At 37.1% G+C, this 22,710-nt stretch overlaps 1 protein-coding gene across 2 annotated transcripts; it reads left to right on the top strand.

Annotated features, from left to right (window-relative positions):
• Nucleotides 1-13,283: 13,283 nt before the first annotated feature.
• On the top strand, nucleotides 13,284-21,952 carry LOC141600287 (protein transport protein SEC24 A-like). Of its 2 annotated transcripts, none has more exons than XM_074420484.1 (14): nucleotides 13,284-13,541; nucleotides 14,113-15,092; nucleotides 15,186-15,324; nucleotides 15,666-15,856; nucleotides 17,110-17,217; nucleotides 17,331-17,534; nucleotides 17,671-17,902; nucleotides 17,979-18,128; nucleotides 18,221-18,377; nucleotides 18,610-18,737; nucleotides 18,848-19,170; nucleotides 19,266-19,454; nucleotides 20,657-20,905; nucleotides 21,481-21,952. In XM_074420484.1, exons 2-13 carry the CDS (start codon nucleotides 14,169-14,171, stop codon nucleotides 20,888-20,890), a joined length of 2,979 nt encoding a protein of 992 aa, XP_074276585.1. In that variant the 5' UTR covers nucleotides 13,284-13,541; nucleotides 14,113-14,168; the 3' UTR covers nucleotides 20,891-20,905; nucleotides 21,481-21,952. The 2 variants fall into 2 exon arrangements, with proteins under 2 accessions (XP_074276585.1, XP_074276586.1); XM_074420485.1 differs by having other exon boundaries at nucleotides 13,349-13,541; nucleotides 19,287-19,454.
• The last annotated feature ends 758 nt before the right edge of the window (nucleotides 21,953-22,710 follow it).

The following is a 22,710-nucleotide window of genomic DNA, read 5'->3' as shown; positions in this document are numbered from 1 at the left end:
ATACTTGAAATGGAATTGTAATGTAATTGCTAAAAGGAAATGTAAACAAACTAAACTAAACTAAGCTAATCTAAACTTACTACTAAAATTTAGAGAGAATTTAGATGGAAAAATATATGTATGAGAATGGTGTCTAAAAAGTTTAAGTCTACGCCCCTTATATAGGAAATAAGGGAGTAAAATTTGTAGAGGAATTCCAAAATGACATCCTAAGCACACTCTTAATTTTCTTCAATTCTTGAGTAATTGCCAAGAGGAATCCCATGCAAATCCTTAATGCTACTTTAATCACTTGATTAAATGTGATATTAGCATCCAAAGCTTCACTAAGCATCCAAAGTGTCCACCTTAATTGGACTTCAAATCTTGGGCTTGACTTTGCATAAGACCTTATTTTGCATTTCTCAAATTAACCATCACTTTATCCATGCAAATCCATGCACATCTTCCATGTTGGTCCATCATCTCATCTTTAGTTTAGCTCATGCTTCTAGTATTTGTACTTGAGTAGAATTGGGCTCATTTTAGCTCATTTTACTACAAAACATGAGAAAACATACAAATGGAACAAGAAAGCAAATATTAGCTCATAAACACTAAAGATAGTGCATAATACATATAAAATGGAGCTAAATAATGGGGTAAATATGTATAAACTATGGACTTATCACGAGACAATGATAATCAAATAGACAATAACGAAACGTACTTAAATGATAATAAAGTTTAAGTGATACAACCAAACTTCAAAACAGCTAAAAAGAAATATAACTGTTCTCAAAATCCAAAAGACTAAACAACTAATTCAAACACAGCGGAAGACTCTAAGACCAGTGTTGACTCCATCCCAACTATCCCTCGTATAAGCCATCATACCTGCTCAACAATTGCTCACCATCCCCGAATGGATCACTACAGTTTTTAAAACAATTAACGGAGTCATTACTGATTACATAAAAACAATAGTCACAATGAAACGGTATCACAAACAGCTCAATCAGCTCAAACCAATCTCCACAACTCCGTCTCCAACTCCACACATCTGACTACACACTAAAGTGTGTAACCCTGCCAGAGTACCCATCGCAACAAGTACTCCTCGGTCCTCGCCGCCAGTGGGGGATCGCATCCGTTCCCACCTAAGCACCGCTCATCTCCATAGAGCGATAAACCCATGTTCATTAATGTGCACATCCCTTTTGTGTCGGGTTCCACAGAAGACGAATTAAGGGCGTGAAGCCACTCCCGCAAGTGACTCCACTCAGCCAGGGACGCACCCCAAAGATCACATACAGTTATACAACCAATCAACAATATACTAACATCAATCACCAAAACCAAACCAATATTATAACTAATCAACAATCACAACAACAATCACCAACACATTATATAGCCAATACTGAGTAGGGAAACCCTACCTGAAATAAACCATCACAAGACCGTCACAAGCAGCTAATCAAAATGCTCTTCTATGAAATCTCCTCCTATAATCACATATACAATCATGCAATTACTACTAAGCCAATCAAACACCCAAAACCCCCAAATCTACCCAATTTGGTTTTAACCAAAATTGACGAAACAACATAAAAATTATATAAGGATCTTACCCTCGACACGACGAACTCAACGGCGTAAATAACACGACGATCCGACCACCTTAGCCTTTGGGATTTGTTAATAACGTAACGAATGCGAACTACGTAACTCTTTTCTCTTCTCTTGAAGGTTTTAAGAAAGAAAATGATTAAGAATAATGACGGAAGCCTTTTATATTAATCTCGCGATTATTAACAAAACCGGCTAAAACAACCCGTAATACGCACTTACTCGATCGAGTAAGTCACTTACTCGATCGAGTGACCCTTACTCGATCACTCGATCGAGTGTCACACTTACTCGATCGAGTACCCATCAGACAGAACACTATTTCATAAAACAACTTACTTACTCGACAGAGTTAGCCTCACTCGATAGAGTACCCAAAGGCATAGAAAACCGTAGTATTACATTCTTCCCTCCTTAAAAGAAACTTCGTCCCCGAAGTTTAACCCATACTCAAAATAAATATATTAACTCGATCAAGACACAACAACGCAACTAAGAACTCAAAACAAAACTCCAACCTATAAAACATGAAGTCCTAACTGAAAGATCATAGGTCCATATTAGACTCTCTAATAAAATAAATTTATCTCATAAATTGTTGTTTATGTGATCTATGTAACATGCATGCTAATATGAAAGCATAAAAAGAAAGTATAAGGAAAAACAATTTCCTTACATTGAATATAAGGTAAAATGGGCACAAATTAGTTCTCCTTACTAATTTGTTCTTGAGCTAAAATGATGTGGATGATCCTCCTTGAAAAACCTTCAACTAGAAAGTCTCCTCCAAGTTGCACCCAAGAACAACCCAAAAATACTAACAAGTATGAACTAGTAACTTGTTAATATGAACCCTTGATAATAATATTAGTAATATCACTAACTTTTCTTAGTAATATTAATAATGTATACTAGAGAATTATTATAGAGAGATGGAAGAAGATGTTCACATGCAAATATGAAGTGTGTCATAGAGGTAGAGTGAAGTAGTGAACAAATATATGGAGTGTAGAAGGGGAAATGGAAGTGGCGGGTGGAATGAGCTCAAGTGGACAATTTTTTTGTCTTATAATTTTATCTTACATCACATGCAAAATCTAGTATAAGATATATGTTATGGTAGTATACAAAATAAGGTAAAATGATTATGTAAGTAATCATCCATTACACTTATTTTACACGGTCCACATGACCATATACGGGTCCATGTTGGTTTTTATATTTGTCCCACAAATCCGTGTAATTTTCATTTTAAACATCGATCATGTTTAAATGCTTCCATAATTAATTCGTCCAATTCACTCCGTAAATATACGTGTAGCACTACATCTATTATTTACGTACTAATATTAATCACATTAATCAATTAGTACAATTTTAGTAAATTAACAGTTAATTAACTAAAACCCGTTTCCCAAAACTTATTATTTAATTATCGCATAATTAAATAATAACTGCCGCTCCTCGAGTTCGCAACTCGAAATCTCTCTAATAATAATCGACTAACCTCTTAGTCTATAAATCAAGGGACTAAACAAATTGTATCTCATACAATTAATTAGTTATCAATTGGGGTTCGTTCCTTTAGGTGTGACCGAAAGGGGTCAGTTGATCACCGCCGTCTCACGACAATAACGTCAAACTCTAGTCAGCCAACCGTTATCGATTTACGTTAATCAACTGACGAGGATCAAATAATTAAATATCTGATGATATTCTATTAATGAGATTTATTATGTTAACGCACTATTGTGGAGGACACTAACTCCAACACTAACACCAACTCCACCAATTATTTTTACTTCCACCACATGACTCACGATATCGTATCAACTACATTATAGTATGTCGATACTAACTCCATGCACTTCCAAATGCCATCCACCAACGTCGCTTGCTTCGTCTCACTACATATCATCCACTAGAAAATCCAATATCAAGACACTCATAAACGGAATGTTACATTCTACGACCCTAAAAGGAACTTCGCCCTCAAAGTTTACTCACACTTATAACCATCATTTTCCAACTGTCAACACTATCGAACTTATAACATCCTCATCCAACTGTCAACACTATCGAAGTATTCTCACACTCCTAGACATTGCTCTACTACAAGCACGTCCATGATCTTTAATAAAATCAATCACAACAAAGATTCATCCTTTATGCTACACCAACACTCTACTTCCAATTATACTACAACATGCACAACCATCAAACTCTCTTTTATCGCATCCTACTCCTCTTAAGATAAATGTTACGTCCTCGTAACTCACTAATACTAGATCCTTAGCTATATCTTCTCATTATCCTCATCACCACGACATGTCAAAGATAACCGCCTATGACCTCAACACCTATAACCATCCCTATTTCCAAAGCTCTCTTACTTAAATAGTTCTCATACCCCAACTCATTCTGCACTCTATCTAACCAATACCTCAAAATCCTTAGCATAACCAACACTCTAACTCTTACACATTACCGCAAAACGACATACCTTTCTATATAAAACACATGTCGCCGAAAGCATAACTCACGATCCACGCTTGTTACGCACACTCACACTAGATCCTCAAGTTCTTTCCTTTCATTACCCAAAACTAATACATAACTTAACGTGATACCAATTTCCAACACCCTATACTCACTGTCCCAATAAAATATTATAAACCACTTGCAGCTTCCATATCAGTACAACACGTGTTCCACAAAACTCTTGCCACAACTATGTCCACCAATGCCTCATCTAATACAAGATCAAAAGTATTCTAACCACCTCTCACAACTGTGTCCCATCGACAGAATATTACAATACCATGACAACCACAACCACATGCGCAACTCTCTTCCATATCATACGTTACCCTCACTCCCCAGCCAAAACAAGCAAGAGACATCAATAAACAAAACAACAGTCTATATGTCCAAACGAAACTTACAAGAAACACCAGTAAACAAAACAACAATCTATATAACTGATATGCACTTTCACAAACTCATACCATAATCATCCCGCCTACTTCACCACAACCAATGACGGCATTGCAACACCGCCACCGACAGCCGCACCGCAGCGCGAAAATACTCGCATCACAACACGAAGTACCATGCCCGTATCACCACCCGAGTCACAACAACCACATCGATAGACATCACAACTTAAACAATTCCCATAAAAACTGACTCAATATAACTTCTTGGACAAGAAAACTTACTCAAAACTGCTTTACTAGATCACAATGCAACGTATTACACGGAATAAACAGATACCAACCTTATGAATATCACCCATACCATTACACGGAATAAACATATATCATGAATACACATACAAGTATAACTAGCCATGCCAGAATCACCCAAACTATCACTTTTGAACATCATTCCATTAGTTTACCGTACCCAACATATATCACAAAACATTCATATAACAACTTTATAACTATCACACCATACCATTTCTCATGAGGTCAGTACCTCACACAAACATTTATACACATCATAGACTCGTAATCACATCCAACTAGTCAATCATGAACAAGTAAGTTACCACTTGATAAAGGTTACCTCTCGCCCGAGCTTAACTCGTATGCACCTCATAACATACTCTGCCATTCGCATAACCATCACCCCCTGCCAAATATAACCATACAGCTAATACTCAACTACTAGCAACCGCCTCCTAAGACCATGTCTTATACTTCCTCACAACCGTACATATCAATCCGGCCTCTACAAAATCAACCTTTTTAGAATGGCTATCTTTCCTATTTATCATCACCCTTAACCACTAGTGACAACACATCAAACTACCACCGTTCGGACAACAAACCTCTTACACTCATCTCTAAACATCACGGTTTCTTTCCTATCTTTGGTTAACATCCCAAATAACGAATATCAAATCCATCAATAAAATTACCTCACTTTTATATCACATAACTCCGGTGAACATTCTCCCAGTTTACTCCTCTCATTCTTTTCTTTTACACTCGACAAAATCAATTAACAATCCAACTCCTTATTACTTCTACCTAATTCTTTAGTGCTCCGGTTACCTTCTCATTACTCCAAAACTCAAATGCCATTATTTTCATATTAGTACCATCCCACTATTTCTTACCATGGATCTTCTCTTATCATGCTATCACTCACACTTATCACCAATCAATCTTAGAATCCCAAAACTCATTTTATACTGTTAATTGCCCAAGGAAATCACACATTAGTTTCACCTCTTGATAATACAAATTCCCAAACTCACTCACTAGCTGCAACTCCACGTCGCGACATGTCTTCATTAAGTCCACTATATACCACTCTTCTCCATCCCTCTACAACGACCCTTCATTACATACATTCTTAACCAATACAATCTAACCATCTCCTTCCATAATTCCTTACACGTCTCAAGTTGCTACTATCCACATCCTTCCTTTCAACCTTTTCATTCTCATGTTCCTTACACTTACATCACTCCTTGCTCATATACACTTACCTTTACATTACTCAACACACAATCATATCAGTCTTCCCATCTCACAAAAATGCTCCATGCCTCAATAAGCCTTAGCAATCATTTTTTTTCCACTATCTATCACAACCACATACAATTCATGTCCTCCCCACCAAACTCATACTCACCACAGGTGTCACATCTTACATCATAAAATTGGGTAACTTACGCATCAGGACCAACACATACGTAAAACAATGCATAAAAAGCAAAAGAACACCTTTGAATTAAAGAGAATAGGTGACGAAGTCAAAAGATAAACATATGACCCAAAACAGGGGTCACTAGATCGAGTACAGGTCACTCGATCGAGTAGGTGAAGGCCAGAGGCACGTAAAACAAATTACCAGGACTACTTGATCGAGTAAGGGTTACTCGATCGAGTAACAAGAGGTGCACTCGATCGAGTGAGGGCCACTCGATCGAGTACCCTACGCATTTCTCAGCACTGTGCAATTTTCTTAAACGGTCATATCTCACTCGTTTCTTGGTCATTTTGGGCGTGTGACCTATCGTTAGAATCGTAAGAGAACAAGCTATCATCTCCAAGTGGAATCATCAATATCATATATGCATCTCAAGTTATAACAGTTTAAAGACAGCCCCTCTATAATCGAACAACAAAACTATTGATTTTTACTTCCAAACAACTTAAACAACAACCAAGCAAACAAAACCAATCCAATACTCATAAAACCAGTACCCCTAACCACATCTTACTATCTACAAAAGCCAAACAACAACATCCACATGCACATATATTATTCAACTTATCAATCATGTACTACCCACATACTCTTATTCTATAACTTTACGTAAAAATAATAGCATAACATACAACATCAAATTCCCCATTCACATGTTACTAACATAACAACATTATAAAATCCACTACCATCACATAAACATGTTCCCCACATGAATTTCATATTCTTAAGCAATTACTTACTTAATATTTTTCAACAAATTCATCCATTATTACAACTACACACTTCATACAACATATACATATGAACAATAGTGAACAAGTACATAAACTTATTATACAACTTTACGCAAACAAAATATACGTATACGACGCAACATTCCTATTCACATGTTACTATTATGCCACATTATAAATCATCCATCCTGCAACATCATTATACATCACATATTATCATATATGAACTACTCCTCTTTTCCACTACATCATTCATCATTCTCATACACTTTTTCAACAATTTCAAACAATATTGTAAACCAACTATCATGCAGCATGCTTATTCACAACACTTTATCATATATCCACTTCATTATTTTCCAACATTTCTACACAACACGTCATCCAACATACGCAATAGAACATTAGTAAACACATAGCGATCCCATGACCCCCTAGTGTCCAGTTCAAAGTTGTAGGGCGAGTTCGCGACTTTAGGACGTCTCCCAAGCCTTTACATTAGCTCCTAACAACTCCTACCCGGGTTCATTTTATTTTGACTCCCTAGATTCATTAGGTTCATTAGTTATAGGTTCCAAAATCGTCGCTCTAATACCACTTTGTGACACCCCCATACTCCAAGTGCCTTACCAGGACCACTTAAGGTATGAGAACGCCACCATCTCGGTTACCCGAGACAATGATAATCAAATAGACAATAACGAAACGTACTTAAATGATAATAAAGTTTAAGTGATACGACCAAACTTCAAAACGGCTAAAAAGAAATACAACCGTTCTCAAAATCCAAAAGACTAAACAACTAATTCAAACACATCGGAGGACTCTAAGACCGGTGGTGACTCCATCCCAACTATCCCTCGCATAAGCCATCATACCTGCTCACCATCCCCGAATGGATCACAACAGTTTTTAAAACAATTAACGGGGTCAGTACTGATTACATAAAAACAATAGCCACAATGAAACAGTATCACAAACAGCTCAATCAGCTCAAACCAATCTCCTCAACTCCGTCTCCAACTCCACACATCTGACTACACACTAAATTGTGTAGCCCTGCGAGAGTACCCATCGCAACAAGTACTCCTCGCCGCCAATGAGGGGCCGCAGCAGTTCCCACCTAAGCCCCGCTCATATCTATAGAGCGATAAATCCATGTTCATTAATGTGCACGTCCCTCCTGTGGCAGGTTCCACAAAAAGACGAATCAAGGGCGTGAAACCACTTCCGTAAGTGACTCCACTCAGCCAGGGACGCACTCCGAAGATCACAGACAGTTACACAACCAATCAACAATATACTAACATCAATCGCCAAAACCAAACCAATATTATAATTAACAACAATCACCAACACATTATGTAGCCAATACTGAGTAGGCAAACCCTATCTGAAATAAGCCATCACAAGACCGTCACAAGCAGCTAATCAAAATGCTCTTCTACGAAATCTCCTCCTATAATCACATATACAATCATGCAATTACTACTAAGCCAATCAAACATCCAAAACTACCAAATATACCCAATTAGGGTTTAACCAAAATTGACGAAACAACATAAAAACTATACAAGGATCTTACCCTCGACACGACGAACTCAACGACGTAAAGAACACGATGATCCGACCACCTTAGCCTTTGGGATTTGTTAATAACGTAACAAATGCGAACTAGTAACTCTTTTCTCTTCTCTTGAAAGGTTTTAAGAAATAAAATGATTAAGAATAATGACGGAAGCCTTTTATATTAATCTCGCGATTATTAACAAAACCCGGCTAAAACAACCCGTAATACGCACTTACTCGATCGAGTAAGTCACTTACTCGATCGAGTGACCCTTACTCGATCACTCGATCGAGTGTCACACTTACTTGATCGAGTACCCATCAGACAGAACACTATTTCATAAAACAACTTACTTACTCGACAGAGTAAGCCCCACTCGATAGAGTACCCAAAAGCATAGAAAACCGTAGTATTACACTCTTCTAATCTATTTCATTATTGAATACTTTGCTATGAAGTTGTTGGCTTCTAATTCCTCATAAAATTAGTTAATAGTTACAAGCGTAAACAAATAATCCTTACAAAATTGTCAATTTAGTCAAGCGCTTAATTGTACCAAAATTGTAGAATAAAACAATGGAATTTAGCAAAGATGAATAAATGAAGAAAACAAGAGATGCTCCACTTTTGTTTGATACAAGTTTAATGATTTATAACTCAACAATGATGAATTAGCATATTACTTGATGAATTATAATTACTACAACGGAATAGATAAACAAACAAAAGATTCATTTTTTTTTTAAATAAACTTTCTTGCACTAATGGTTAGGTAATATTGAATAAGTGTTAGTTTAACCAAGTGGTGTTAGTCCAGTGGTAGCTGGGTTAAACTTTGAAACTTGCAGAAATGCAGGAGTTGAGAGGTCTCAGGTTCGACTACCAGCTGGGGCGATGATCACTTGGCCACTGCAGCCTCCGAAGAGGGTGGCTTACATGGTCCATGTGGTGGTGCGGGAATGCATGTGTCCGGGAGGGACTCAACCCCCTCGTCATAAAAAAAAAAAAAAAAGATTCATTCACCTAATCTAGCAATGGTTAATTAAATAAGGATTAATTGATGAGAATACTCTGAACTATGGGTGTGCTGCTCAAAATACTCTAAACTCTATTTTAACTACCAATAAAACAAACTAATACCCTCCTTCTCTTTAATTACAATTTGTGACCGGTTACCGGCTAAGTAGGTGAATAACATTTTAACCATCCTTTAACCCTTCTTTTTTTCTTTTTATTTCTCGGTTAACTTGTTGATAATCACCATTAAAACTCTCTCCCCTCTCCAACACACAACTCCAATACTCCATTATTGATCTAACCCCACCTCGCGCCACTTTCTACCACCCAACACACAACCACCAATCGTCCATCTCACCAGAAATCGGCTCACCAATTGTATGCAAACCCGCGCACAACCTCTCTCTACCGCGTACCACTTCAAGTCGCCCTCGCCACAACCGTCGATGCCCCACATACTCATCTGCACAAAAAAATTATTTTTATTTTCATTTTTGGGTAAATTTTAGTTCCACAATCTTAATTTAATTATAATTGAGATCTACAAACATGTAGCAAGGATTTTGTGGGAATAAGTTCTCCATTGTTATTATGGGTGAAAATAAAACAATATAACCACTTTTTGGACGAGATGGTGATGATATGTACCGGAAACTCACCGTCAATCGCCGACGGTGGTGTGAGCGTGGCACGAAGATGGAAGGCAGAATGGTGAAAGTTTAGTCTTCTTTGTTAATACCCTCTATTCCATTATCATAGATGGGTAATAATTAAATATATGCTCAATTTAATTGGAAGGTTGATGATGAAAATCGTTGATTGGTATTGTTCTTTAGATTGTGATTTGTGACTATGATGATGAATATTTGTTAGAAGAAAGTTAATTTTATGATTACAGGTAAATTATAATGTTTCTTTGTATTATTTTGTTTTCTTATTTTATGACTATTTTCTAAATCATTGATTAAATATTGGAGAAATGTTTCTCAAAAAAAAAAAAAATATTTGAGAAATGTACAAATCCAACTTACAAATCTATGTGAGATAAATTACAGTTAAATTGGAAGAAAGAGATAAAATTTGTAAAAATTAGGTAAAGGAAGAGGATGAAGAATGGTGATGGAGGAAATAAGGGGTAAAGAAAGAAGATGAAGATTGATAAAAGAGCAAAAAATGGGGCACCAAAAAAAAAACCTGCTGCAATAGGTTAACAAAATTACCAATTCTATTCAAAGTGGAGGGAGGCTATAGTTGGTTTTATTGGTAGTTAAAATAGAGTTTGGAGTATTTTAAGCAGTACACCTATAGTTCAGAGTATTCCTATCAATTAATCCATTAAATAATAACAACTAGTTGATCACTCTAGATGCATAATTAACAAACCAACAATAATCCAAATTAAACTTGATATTCAAACAATGAAATAAAAATAGAATAAGAGTCTTACAATTTAATAACTAAATTGGCTTCAAGAACTTGTTCCAAGATGTAGAACTTAACCCTCCATAGAAATAATAAAAACAAACTTGAAATTAGAAATTGTTTATGTATTCTAATGATTAAAAGGTAGAGAAAGTATGTAAAGTATATGGAAATTGATCAACAACATCTCCTTATATAGGTCTTCAAATCAGCTCCATAAAGTCTCGTAAAGTAGGAGCATAATTGCCAAAATAAAGGAGCATTAAGGAGTTGTTGGAATCCAATGCCGGGAATCCAATGCGGAATCCAATGCTCAGCCACTCCAAGTGGCTAGAAGTTCAAGAGTCTGTTTTGCCACTCCGAGTGGCATTTCCTTGTGATGCTTCATTGCTTTGATCTTAGTCTTTGGGCTTTGACTTGCTTTGGGCCTTGACTTGGCTTCAATCCACAAGCATTTGATTCTTCTTAGCCCATTAATTTACATGTGTTTGATCCAAGACATTAGTGTAGAAATGTCCAACTCACTTCCAAAACTCGGAACACGATGATCGATCACGACACCTACACATTAAACCAAAATTGCGTAGAAACACATCCAAACAACGCAACTACTACCAAAATGCATAAGTGAGCTAAAATAACAATAAATATCATAAATCAGGGATAAAGTAGCTAAGAATTGGGTTGGTAAAGACGGTATAAAACCGTCACATCAATTGATATAAAGGAAAGGAAAGTATTAAGAGAAATAAATGAATTAGGTAAAATTTTGGGGTAAATTTGTGTATTTTAAAGTGAGGCAACCTGTGGAACATGTAACCCTTCCACCTATTCTATTAGGTGATAAATAAAAGATGGATGGTGATAAGGCGCCACTGGGTGACACCAAATCTCGGCACCACCACAATTTATTGAAAAATAAAAATAAAAAATAAATGTTAATTTTTATTTTTGCGCAAATGTTTAAGAGTAATTATGGAAATTTATATCTATTCAATTAAAATCAAACACTTAACTAAATCAAATATTCTAAATAGGATTTTACACAAAAAAATGATTTAATATTTACCCAATTTGAACTAAATTATTTTCATCCCTAATAATTACGTTTCTTCATCACTATACTGTGTTCTTTATCTACAATCCAACGAAAGAAAAAATTCAATTTGATCCGTCGATGAAAAAGGTATTGAAAGTCTGAAAAAAATTGATGGGGTTAGACTTATTGTCGACATACTTGACGGAGGTCTGTTGTCTGGAACTATGCATGCCCACGACTAGACCTGGCAAACAGATCGGGTCGTGTCGGGTTCGTGTTCGTGTCACATGTAAACGGGTCACAAACCCTTCAACCCAAACCCGACCCGTTTAAATTTCGTGTCGTATTCGTGTCGACCCACTTACATAAATGGGCCATCAAGCCTCAACCCTAACCCGCTAATATCGTGTTGGGTTCGGGTCGTGTTTTCGTGTCATGTCAATGTTTGGAAAGTTTTAAATATATTTATGTGATGAAAGATAAAAAAAATTAGGATTAATTTATTAAAACAGGTCATTCGTGTCGGGTTGGTGTTTAGAGAGCTCAACCCAAACCCGACCCAATTAAATATCGTGTCGTGTTCGTGTCGACCCACTTACATAAATGGGTCATTGAGCCTCAACCCAAACTCGTTAATTTCGTGTCGGGTTCGTGTCGTGTTTTCATGTCGTGTCATTATTTGACAGCTCTACCCACGACGACAGTCCACAACCTCATTTAACTAAATTTAAGTCTTCTTTTGAACGAAGTAATATGTGCGCATAAATATTCACGATCCAACTGGTAAGATCAAATGGTCTTCTTGTTTGATGAATAGCTTCCATATTGTTACAAATGGCGTTATTGACGGCTTGAAATTTTCTTTAATGATTATAATAATTAATTAATTATAAAATTTTAATTTTCTAAACTACCCTTTTCTTTTAATTAATTTGAAATTTAAAATTTAAGGGAGAAAATGAAAATACATAAGAAATTTACTATTATGCTCCGGGTGGCGCTCAGTTGAGTATCATCTGATAGCGCTATCTCATTATTCATAAATGATACATTAGTGGATAACATCTTAGTAAAATGTAAGTATGAAATATTTTGAGAAAAACCCTCATATTTTAGATTATTCCTATTAAATAAATAATCCAAAAAAATCAATATGCTTAAAAAGAAAAAAAGAAAAAGAAAAAAACGTTGTGAAAATCAAGTGTACGTGTCTACGTGACGTTTGGAGGCCAATTGCAAATTCACTTGTTGCATCGCTTCCTCTATTTCTTCGTCACAGTCTCCACTCTCCAACCCGTAATCAAACTCTTTTAAAATCTATTCAAATTTCTCCGACAACTCTAACGCTTAATTCTTTTGACTTCATCTTCTCTCTATGATTGTTGATGCATCACTGATCTCAGATCTTTGTTCCCAGGTAATTCATTCCCCCTCCTATATACCTATATTTCCAACTTTATTGCAAAATTTAGGGTTTTTTTTTATTGCCGATTACAGCTACGGATAAATCAATAGACTTTGTGGTATGGAGGAACTTTTAAGTCAATTTTGATTACAGTTTTCATCGTTAATTACGGTTTTGGTAGCATTCTAGATTATGCTAATGTAACTGTTGTTTTGAATTGCATATACTCTGTGAAGAACGGAACCATTGATTTAATGGGAACATAAGTTTTATAGTTGCCAAATTTAGGTGCAAGATCAAAAGTTCATGATCGATGAAAACCCGAAATTATGCAACTTCTTAGCTGTATCAGATTATCATACCCTCCAACCATTACAAAAAATTAGAATTCTCAAATTGGGTTCACCCTCCATAAACGATAAACTTGAATCCAAGGAGAACAATTTTTTTTTGTTATTGGTTTAGGTGTACGATGATTTGACACACCTTAGTACGCACTAGTATAGTTTCGTATATTTGTTGTGTTGTATTTGGAGCAAGCTCTTAGTTGCTGTTTTGTTTTTCTGGGTTTCAATTTTCCCAGCTCGGTTGATCATATAGGAGTGTAATTCGTAAACGCGGGAAGAAAATTGGTATAAAATGGCGACTGGAAATCCAGGTCGTCCTGCTGCTAGTCCCTTTGCAGCAGCAGCCCCCCCTGCCGCAAGCCCTTTTGTAGCGTCTGCTCCTGTGGTGAGTAGACCTGATGGCCCTAGTGTTAGACCTCCTCCAGTCTCTGGTTCCGCAATCACAACCCCTTTCTCGTCTGCTGGCCCCATGGCGGGAACTTCAGCCCCTCCTTCATTCAGGCCTGGACCACCTGGTGGTTTTGTCCGTCCATCTACACTTGCACCACCTGGGCCACCACCATCACAGGTCCCACCTGCGTCAAACCAGTTCCAACATTTCTCCACTCCACAATTCTCTGTGCCACCTCAACCTCCTCTTTCCCGTCCGCCTCCGGCTGGCTTGCCTAATATGGTGCAACCACCTGTACAGCCCATTATGGGTCCACCAATCCAACGACCTGGCGTCCCTGGTCCAAGTCCCCCTGTTACTTTTCGGCCGCCAACTCAAACACCACTTGGTCAAATGGTACCCCCTCCTCAACCTTTTGCTCAGGGTCCACCAGTACAGACTCCGTCATATTATTCATCGCAGCCAGGCTACGTGCAACCTCCTCCGCATCAGGGTATGGCAGGTATGCATGGGAGAGAACACATGCAACAGCCCTTCTCTGCTCCTCCTGCAGGCCCTATGCAAGATTTGGTAGAAGATTTCAACTCTCTGTCTCTGGGCGCTGTTCCTGGGTCGATGGATAATGGGCTTGATCCTAAAGCATTGCCGAGGCCACTCGAGGGGGATGTAGAGCCAAAAGCCTTTGCTGAGATGTATCCTTTGAATTGTAGCCCAAAATACTTGCGGCTTACTACTAATTGTATACCAAATTCTCAGTCATTGGCCTCAAGGTGGCATTTACCACTCGGAGCTGTCGTTTGCCCTCTTGCTGAAGCATCTGAAGAAGTTAGTGCTCTTTTGGTATTTCTTATTCACTGACAGCTTCTTTGTGTTGTTATTTCGCTAATGCTCATCTTGGAGTTCTATACTTGCTTTCAGGAGGAAGTGCCTATAGTAAATTTTGGTTCTATAGGTATCATTCGCTGCAGGAGATGTCGAACATATGTGAATCCATATGTCACATTCACTGATAACGGAAGAAAGTGGCGCTGCAACTTGTGCGCACTTCTTAATGAAGGTAATACGTGTGATTGAAATTTGCATTTGTTTACCTTGTCCTCTGGCCTCCCCTTTGGTCCTTGATTATTTGACCCGATGCTTGTGAGTTGATATCCTGTGCTCACCACCTGTAGTATTACTGAGCATTATTGCACAATTCATCTTTATGTCAATGTATCTGCTTCCATTTTGTGTATAAGGAGATTCCATTAAGATGTATATAATGTGTGGAGTTACTCAATTTTCTTGGGGTAGAATCAATTATTCACATTTGTGCACATGTGTTTCATACTTTAATCTTGCTTATGTTGATAGATTTTTTTGAAGTATTGACATGATACTGTTCTATTTTTCCTGTAGTTTCTGGTGATTATTTTGCTCAACTGGATGCCACTGGCAGAAGAATTGATGCAGATCAAAGACCCGAACTTACCAAAGGTAGTGTTGAATTTGTTGCACCAACCGAGTATATGGTGCGACCACCCATGCCACCTCTGTATTTTTTCCTCATCGATGTGTCAGTATCAGCAGTCAGGAGTGGTATGCTTGAGGTAAGCATTCATAGAGGAGAGAATAGTGGTTATCATGTTTCTCACTTAGTTATGGACACATGAAGCTAAATTTTCTCTTTATTATTAAGGTGTGCTATTGACTCATTGTAAACTTGGCCTCTCTACAATTTCCATGAATACTATTTTAACTGTGCCATTTTTTGAATGATCATTTGGCTATACTTATTTTTCCTTTTCTTTCGCTTTTTTTTGTCGTCTTCTCTTTTTCCTTGTCTCCTTTTTGCATGGTGTTTATTATTTACCCCTTGTTTTCTTTTATCCTTCCTTTCTATTAGTCTCTCCTCGCTTTTCTCTCCCATTTCGTTTTGTGACTAACTCTTTGTTGATGTTGTTTTATGATTGGTCTAACTTTTGGAGGAAAATGTAATCAGATGTGAATTGAAATTGAAGCGTGTCTAGTAGCGTAGTATTCGGTAAATTCCTCAGTTTCATGCGAAATCTGGATTGTGAAGCATTTGTTTGTATTTTGTTTACTTTGGGAGCATGAATATTTGAAAAGGGCTACACACTATGGAGTTGTTTGGTTACCCCTCCTAAAGCGCATGAATTGTAATTCATGTGATTTGCAAAATAAATGGGTTGTTTGTTTACCCCAAATCCTATGAATCAAAGTTCCATAAGAACTCTAATTCCTCCATAATGGAGGAAGTTGCTTACCTACCCCCCCCCCCCCCCCCCCCTAGGTAGGTGGGAATTCCTATGGAATTCACTTCCCACATTCCAACCAAACAAATTTTCCCCATTTCACGTGAATTGCAAAAACATGTGAATTGGTACTTCCTTGGAACTCCAATTCCGGTTGCGAACCAAACGACCCCTATATTTATGCAGTATTCTTGGTCAGATACTTCTACTTTTACGATGGAGATAGCTACAATTGTAATCCTTCATATTTCCATTTTCTATTTCCCTGTAGAAGAAACGTCATTACTTGCTGATAATGTTTAAGGAATCTTGAGTGTGGTCAGCTACCTTGCCCACGTGACTGTTGACGAAATTTTGAATATATGTTCAATCAGGCAATGCATGTGGATTGTAGGTTACCTTTTTTTTTTCTCTTTCTGTGAGACTTCTTTCTTGACAGGCTAGTTCATGACTTCATGGTCTTTCCACCCCGATACTTACTTGAATAATGATGAGAAATTGGCTCTTTGTTTTGTCTCTTAACATAGTGTGTCAAGCCTCTAAGGAACAATTTACCATAACATGACATTAAAAATTCATCCTTGCAGGTTGTGGCTCAGACTATCAAGTCATCTCTGGACAAACTACCTGGGTTCCCTAGAACTCAAATTGGTTTTATAACATTTGATAGTACAATACATTTCTATAACCTGAAGGCAAGTGGAATTCTCTCATATTGAATTTGCTTGTGATTCTGGTGTTTCCCAGTTTTCTACCGTCTCTTATTAATATTTTTTTTTGCTTATTCATCTCTTTGTGCGAATTCCAGTCAACATTGACGCAACCCCAGATGATGGTGGTGTCAGATGTCGAGGATGTGTTCGTACCATTGCCAGACGATCTCCTTGTGAACCTTTCGGAATCAAGAAATGTTGTCGAATCATTTTTAGATAGTCTGCCTACTATGTTTGAAGACACGATGAATGTGGAATCTGCTTTCGGCCCAGCTCTTAAAGCTGCTTTCATGGTTATGGTGTGTTATTTTGTTGACTTGGTCTATATGTTACTCCTAATACTCTAATAGAAAGTGTGTTATTGGGTACAATCATTATGTTGTTGTGTGTTTTAACTTTTCTGCCTTAGTAAAGATAAAATTTTCTCATATACAGAGGCAACTTGGGGGTAAACTTTTGATTTTCCAAAATTCACTCCCGTCAATTGGAGTTGGGCGGTTGAGACTACGTGGCGATGATGTTCGTGTTTATGGAACTGATAAAGAACATTCTTTGAGAGTAGCTGAAGATCCATTCTACAAGCAAATGGCGGCTGATTTTTCAAAGTATCAGATAGGAGTGAATGTGTATGCATTTAGCGACAAGTACACAGATATAGCCTCATTAGGTAGATACTGCTGTGTAATTTTGCTGTGTAGTATTGATCTCTATGAATTAAGGTCACTCAAACCTTCCTATTGCAGGAACTCTTTCAAAATACACTGGGGGGCAGGTTTACTTCTATCCCAGTTTCAAGTCAGGAATTCAACAAGACAAGTTGAGGCATGAATTGGGCAGGGACCTGACGAGGGAGACTGCTTGGGAGGCTGTTATGCGCATCAGATGTGGAAAAGGTTGGTCTTTGTTCTACTTGCCGTTACCTTTGGTTTTTATTTGTTAGCTTCTACTGTGTTTTAATATCTTTCTAATAAAATTATGATTGTAGGGGTCAGATTTAGTACTTATCATGGCAACTTCATGTTGAGGTCCACTGATTTGCTAGCACTTCCAGCTGTGGACTGTGATAAGGCCTTTGCCATGCAGTTATGCTTGGATGAGGCGTTACTGACAACTCAAACTGTATACTTCCAAGTTGCATTGTTGTATCCTTCTCTCTTAAAAGTTTAAATGTTCTGCTTCTTTTTTTTTTTTCCCTTTTTTTTCATTACAAAAATAAAATAAATAAATTGTAAGGCGGGTTTACGCTATCTGATACACTCATGAAGTAGTCTTTTTTTGTCTCCGGAATATTTTCCGTCTCCATCTTAAGAGCATTTATAATATCTCACTTATGGCCGGGGAATATGTGTTAAAATTTTCCTTGATAACCTATAGATATACAGCATCATGTGGAGAAAGACGTATTAGGGTACACACTGCTGCTGCACCAGTGGTTTCAGATCTAGGAGAGATGTATCGCCAAGCTGACACTGGAGCTTTAGTTTCGGTGCTTAGCCGTCTAGGTACTTTTGAGTTACCTTTTTTTTTATCTGGAGTCGGAATGCTCTATATACCATTGTCATACTTATTTGATGCTTTCAGTACAACTTACTAAACATGCTATTTCTGACAGCAATTGAGAAAACTTTATCCAGTAAGCTGGATGATGCACGGACCTATTTGCTAAAGATTGTTGTCAAGGCCCTAAAAGAATATCGGAATCTCCATGCTGTACAGCATCGATTAGCTGGACGGATGATATATCCAGAGTCCTTGAAGTGTCTGCCTTTGTATATGTTAGCTCTTTGTAAATCAACACCTCTTCGTGGAGGTTTTGCGGATGTTCAGCTCGATGAACGTTGTGCAGTTGGGTCAATATTGATGACACTACCTGTTAAAAGTCTTCTAAAGTTTTTGTATCCCAGCTTAATTCGTGTGGATGAGTTCCTATTAAAGGTATTTTAAGCAAATTTTGGATTTTGAACATTCTGAATGGTGCTAGGTTTTTGGTTGATATATATCTGAGTTTGCATCATGTTTCTTTTCTCTAGGCATCTTCTTTTGATCTTCAGGATGTCGAGAAGAGCATGCCTCATTTACCCCTAACTTCTCAAAGCCTGGATCCTAGAGGCCTTTATATTTTCGATGATGGTTTACGTTTTGTCATATGGATTGGCAGTATGCTACCTCCTGAGGTTGCTAGGAGTTTGAATGTTGACTATTCTTCGGATCTTTCACAGGTACTTCCATGAACTCATATGTACTAGAACTCATATGTACTCCTTCGTACTATCTAAGAAGTATATTTTCCTACTCATTCTGCTCTGTATGCATACTGACACTATTGTTAAATGGAGTTGCCATTCATGAGTAATTGGTACAAAATCTAATCGGTATCCAACAGTGTTGTTTTCTTCTTGATGAGACATATAGCTTTCAAGTTCCAATTTCAACCAACTTCAGTTAATTAGTCCTCTTTGTTTGGACCTATTTGATTGAGTGTTATTGAGCTTTTACTCATTGTCTGACCTCTGATGTGTATAATTTCTAGCCATTAAATTTATAAGCCTTAACTGATGCTCTCTTATTTGGTTTGGAGATTATTAAAGTGCTTGGTGTTTTTCATATTTAGTCTTTAGCTAGCCAATTAGATGATTAATCTGCTTTAAAGTTTCCTGTTATGTGTGTTAGATCTAAATTTGATAGTATCTGACCTTGTTCCGTGTGTTACCCATTGTACAAGTTGATGATTCTCGCAGAACTTAAAACTGACCTGATTATTATTAGTACACATGGTTCCATGACAACCAATGTCAATTGAGTACTATTTCTCTCTTGCTTTGAGTACTATTCCTTTCTTGCTTTCGAAAACATACTTTATTGGCCCAAGGTTTTAATATTTTATTAGTGAAAGTCAATGTAACTAGTTTGATGTAATTACAGTGTGCCATCCTTTTACAAGCTGTCTTGATGTGCTCGGCTGGTATAACATAATCGGTTTACAATTCGCATGCTTATCGAATGATTTTTTTTTTCCTTTTTATGTTTGTCTCATAATGTACTTCTATAAGTTCTACTACAAACACCAAAATCATTATTACTGGCTTCCTGCTGCTGTGTCTACATCTCCGTCAACTGTTGCTTTTGCTGTTAATTCTGTTACTCCAACTCATTTAGAAATATCCGACAAGAATTTGTATCAAAGTTTCAAACTTGTGGGTTAAAAAACTTAAAATGTAAGTAACCAGCTGTCACACTTATGTTGGAGTGGTGAGTGTTTGACACGGGTAAATATGACTATGAGGACTCGGAGTGACATAGCTCAAGGACAAATGTAATAGAAATAACAATACCTGTGTTCTTGTTTTTGTACCTCAAGGACGAATATATTAAAATTTAACACTGGATGGTCCTTTCCAACGTTTGTTTTCTGAATTATCAGGTCAACCTTTGTGAAAGTGGACATGAAATCTCGAGGAGGCTAATGGGAGTGCTTAATAAACTAAGAGAGAGTAATCCAGCTTACTATCAACTTTGTCATCTTGTAAGACAGGGTGAGCAACCTAGAGAAGGGTTGTATCTTCTAGCAAATCTTATCGATGACCAGACAGGAGGTACAAGTGGTTATGCTGATTGGATTATGCAAATTCATCGGCAGGTCCAGCAAAACGCTTAGTAAACAGGCATTAAGGTTAGAAGGATATTTTTATGTTCAAGTTCACATGCGCACCTCTTGACTATTTGTCTCAGATTTCCTCGTCAATTTTTTGGTGCTCCATTTTTGTTTATCCGAGTTAGTTGATATGGAGTACAAATTATTGTTCGATAATGTTCCCTCTCCTTGTCTTTCTCCCTAGGAACACTTTTGTTTTAGTTATGTCCAAAATTATAAGTATTTGTTAAATTGGAATGAGACTTAAACTAATTGTTAAAAATGGTTTACAAGACTTCTTTTCTTTTAAAGAGGGGAGCAGCTTTGCCACGTGATTCATTATCTTCAGACTATTAAGTAAATACCGCTTAATCACGTACTATTTTTTTTCTTGTAAAAAAGCAAAAAAATAGGAAACATTTGTAAGCTCTCTCAGCTGTTTAGCGTGATTTGGACCTGTCCAAAAGTGCCGGACGGGTTGGGCCTGTTATATAGGCCGTGTCTAAATGACCTTTGCCAAGTTGTTCCTCCTGAATTTCCTCGGCTAGAATTGTTCAATGAATTTCCTATGGGCCTGGCTTGTTCATTAACTCCAGTTTTCCTATATTCTGCAGGGGCTTATTTAATCTGCAATCGTTAAATAGATACCTCGAGTGCTCGAACCCAGGCTTGTCTCCATTTTTATGCCTTGGTTAATTACATCGGTTCAGCTACCCATCTTGTGAAGGACACAGCTGCAGTCTATATGGGACCATAAGTGAGTTCGCGTATGCTTTGCCAACTGGGATGCTGGTGCACAAATTCTTCTATTATATTTTTCTGGTTTCGGGTAGTAATTAGGCGACTTTTACTTCTAGCAGGGATAACATGTTTGATTTTATCTCAACAATTTGTTAGCAAACTTGCCTTTCCTTGCTTGCTGATAGAGAAAAATGGTAAATTCTTGCGTGATACCTGAAAATGTTTGTCGTCATGGCTTCTTTTCCGGTACCTTTTTGTCCTATACGAGCCTTAAAGAAAGAGCGGTGTGACATTTGGTTAATGTAACTTCACAATTTATTTAATTTGTCGGATTGTTTTTTGGTATTAAGCAAAATATCAGTATATTTTGATGTAAGGTATAAACTTTGACACATTGCCTATTAAGAATTTAAGAGGTAATTTGGACACATTCACAGTAAGCAAGCAGGGGCTAACTGGAATGGCGAGGATACTCATGGTGTCTTTTGGCAGGTAATTAATGTTGCTCGTCTCGTTTGAACTATCTGGCGAAAGGATATTGGTCCTCTTTTATATTTTGTTTTTGTTTAATTACAGGTTCTGAGATTTGAACTCCACAAATTTCATTTGCCTACTGATAAGTGATAACTAACGTCTTTGTTGGATTTTTGCCGTTTGCTAATCTGTATTCCCTTTCATTCAATTATGAACTTGTTCACGTGATTTTTCAATTCATGAGAATTATGTAAATTGCATTTTACATGGACATTCTTATTTAATAAAGTCTAAGTAAGCGACTTCCTCTATTTCATGTGAATAGTTTTATAGGAAGTTCTACACTTCTACTGCAGAGTATTGAATTCAAAGAATTCCAAATTCCTTGAAATTCCTGATCACATGATTTTGCTTTGTAATCAAACATCCCAATTGGTTCATTAAAAGAATGTGCGTCTTTTACGACGACTACTTTACTAGCGACATACCTTTCTATTCCATTTTAAACGGTCCTCTTTGTTATTGAATCCTTTTTCTAAATATTTTTTCGGTAGGTTTTTGTTACCTGATTTCAAAGAGTTGAATGGTTTGGTTCACTTGTGGAATATAAGTGCATGTTGGAGATGAGG

The sequence above is a fragment of the Silene latifolia genome, chromosome 9 (assembly GCF_048544455.1).
Source record: "Silene latifolia isolate original U9 population chromosome 9, ASM4854445v1, whole genome shotgun sequence".
NCBI lineage: Eukaryota > Viridiplantae > Streptophyta > Magnoliopsida > Caryophyllales > Caryophyllaceae > Silene > Silene latifolia.
The sequence above is the reverse complement of the archived record's forward strand: the minus strand, read 5'-3'. Positions and strand labels throughout refer to the sequence as shown.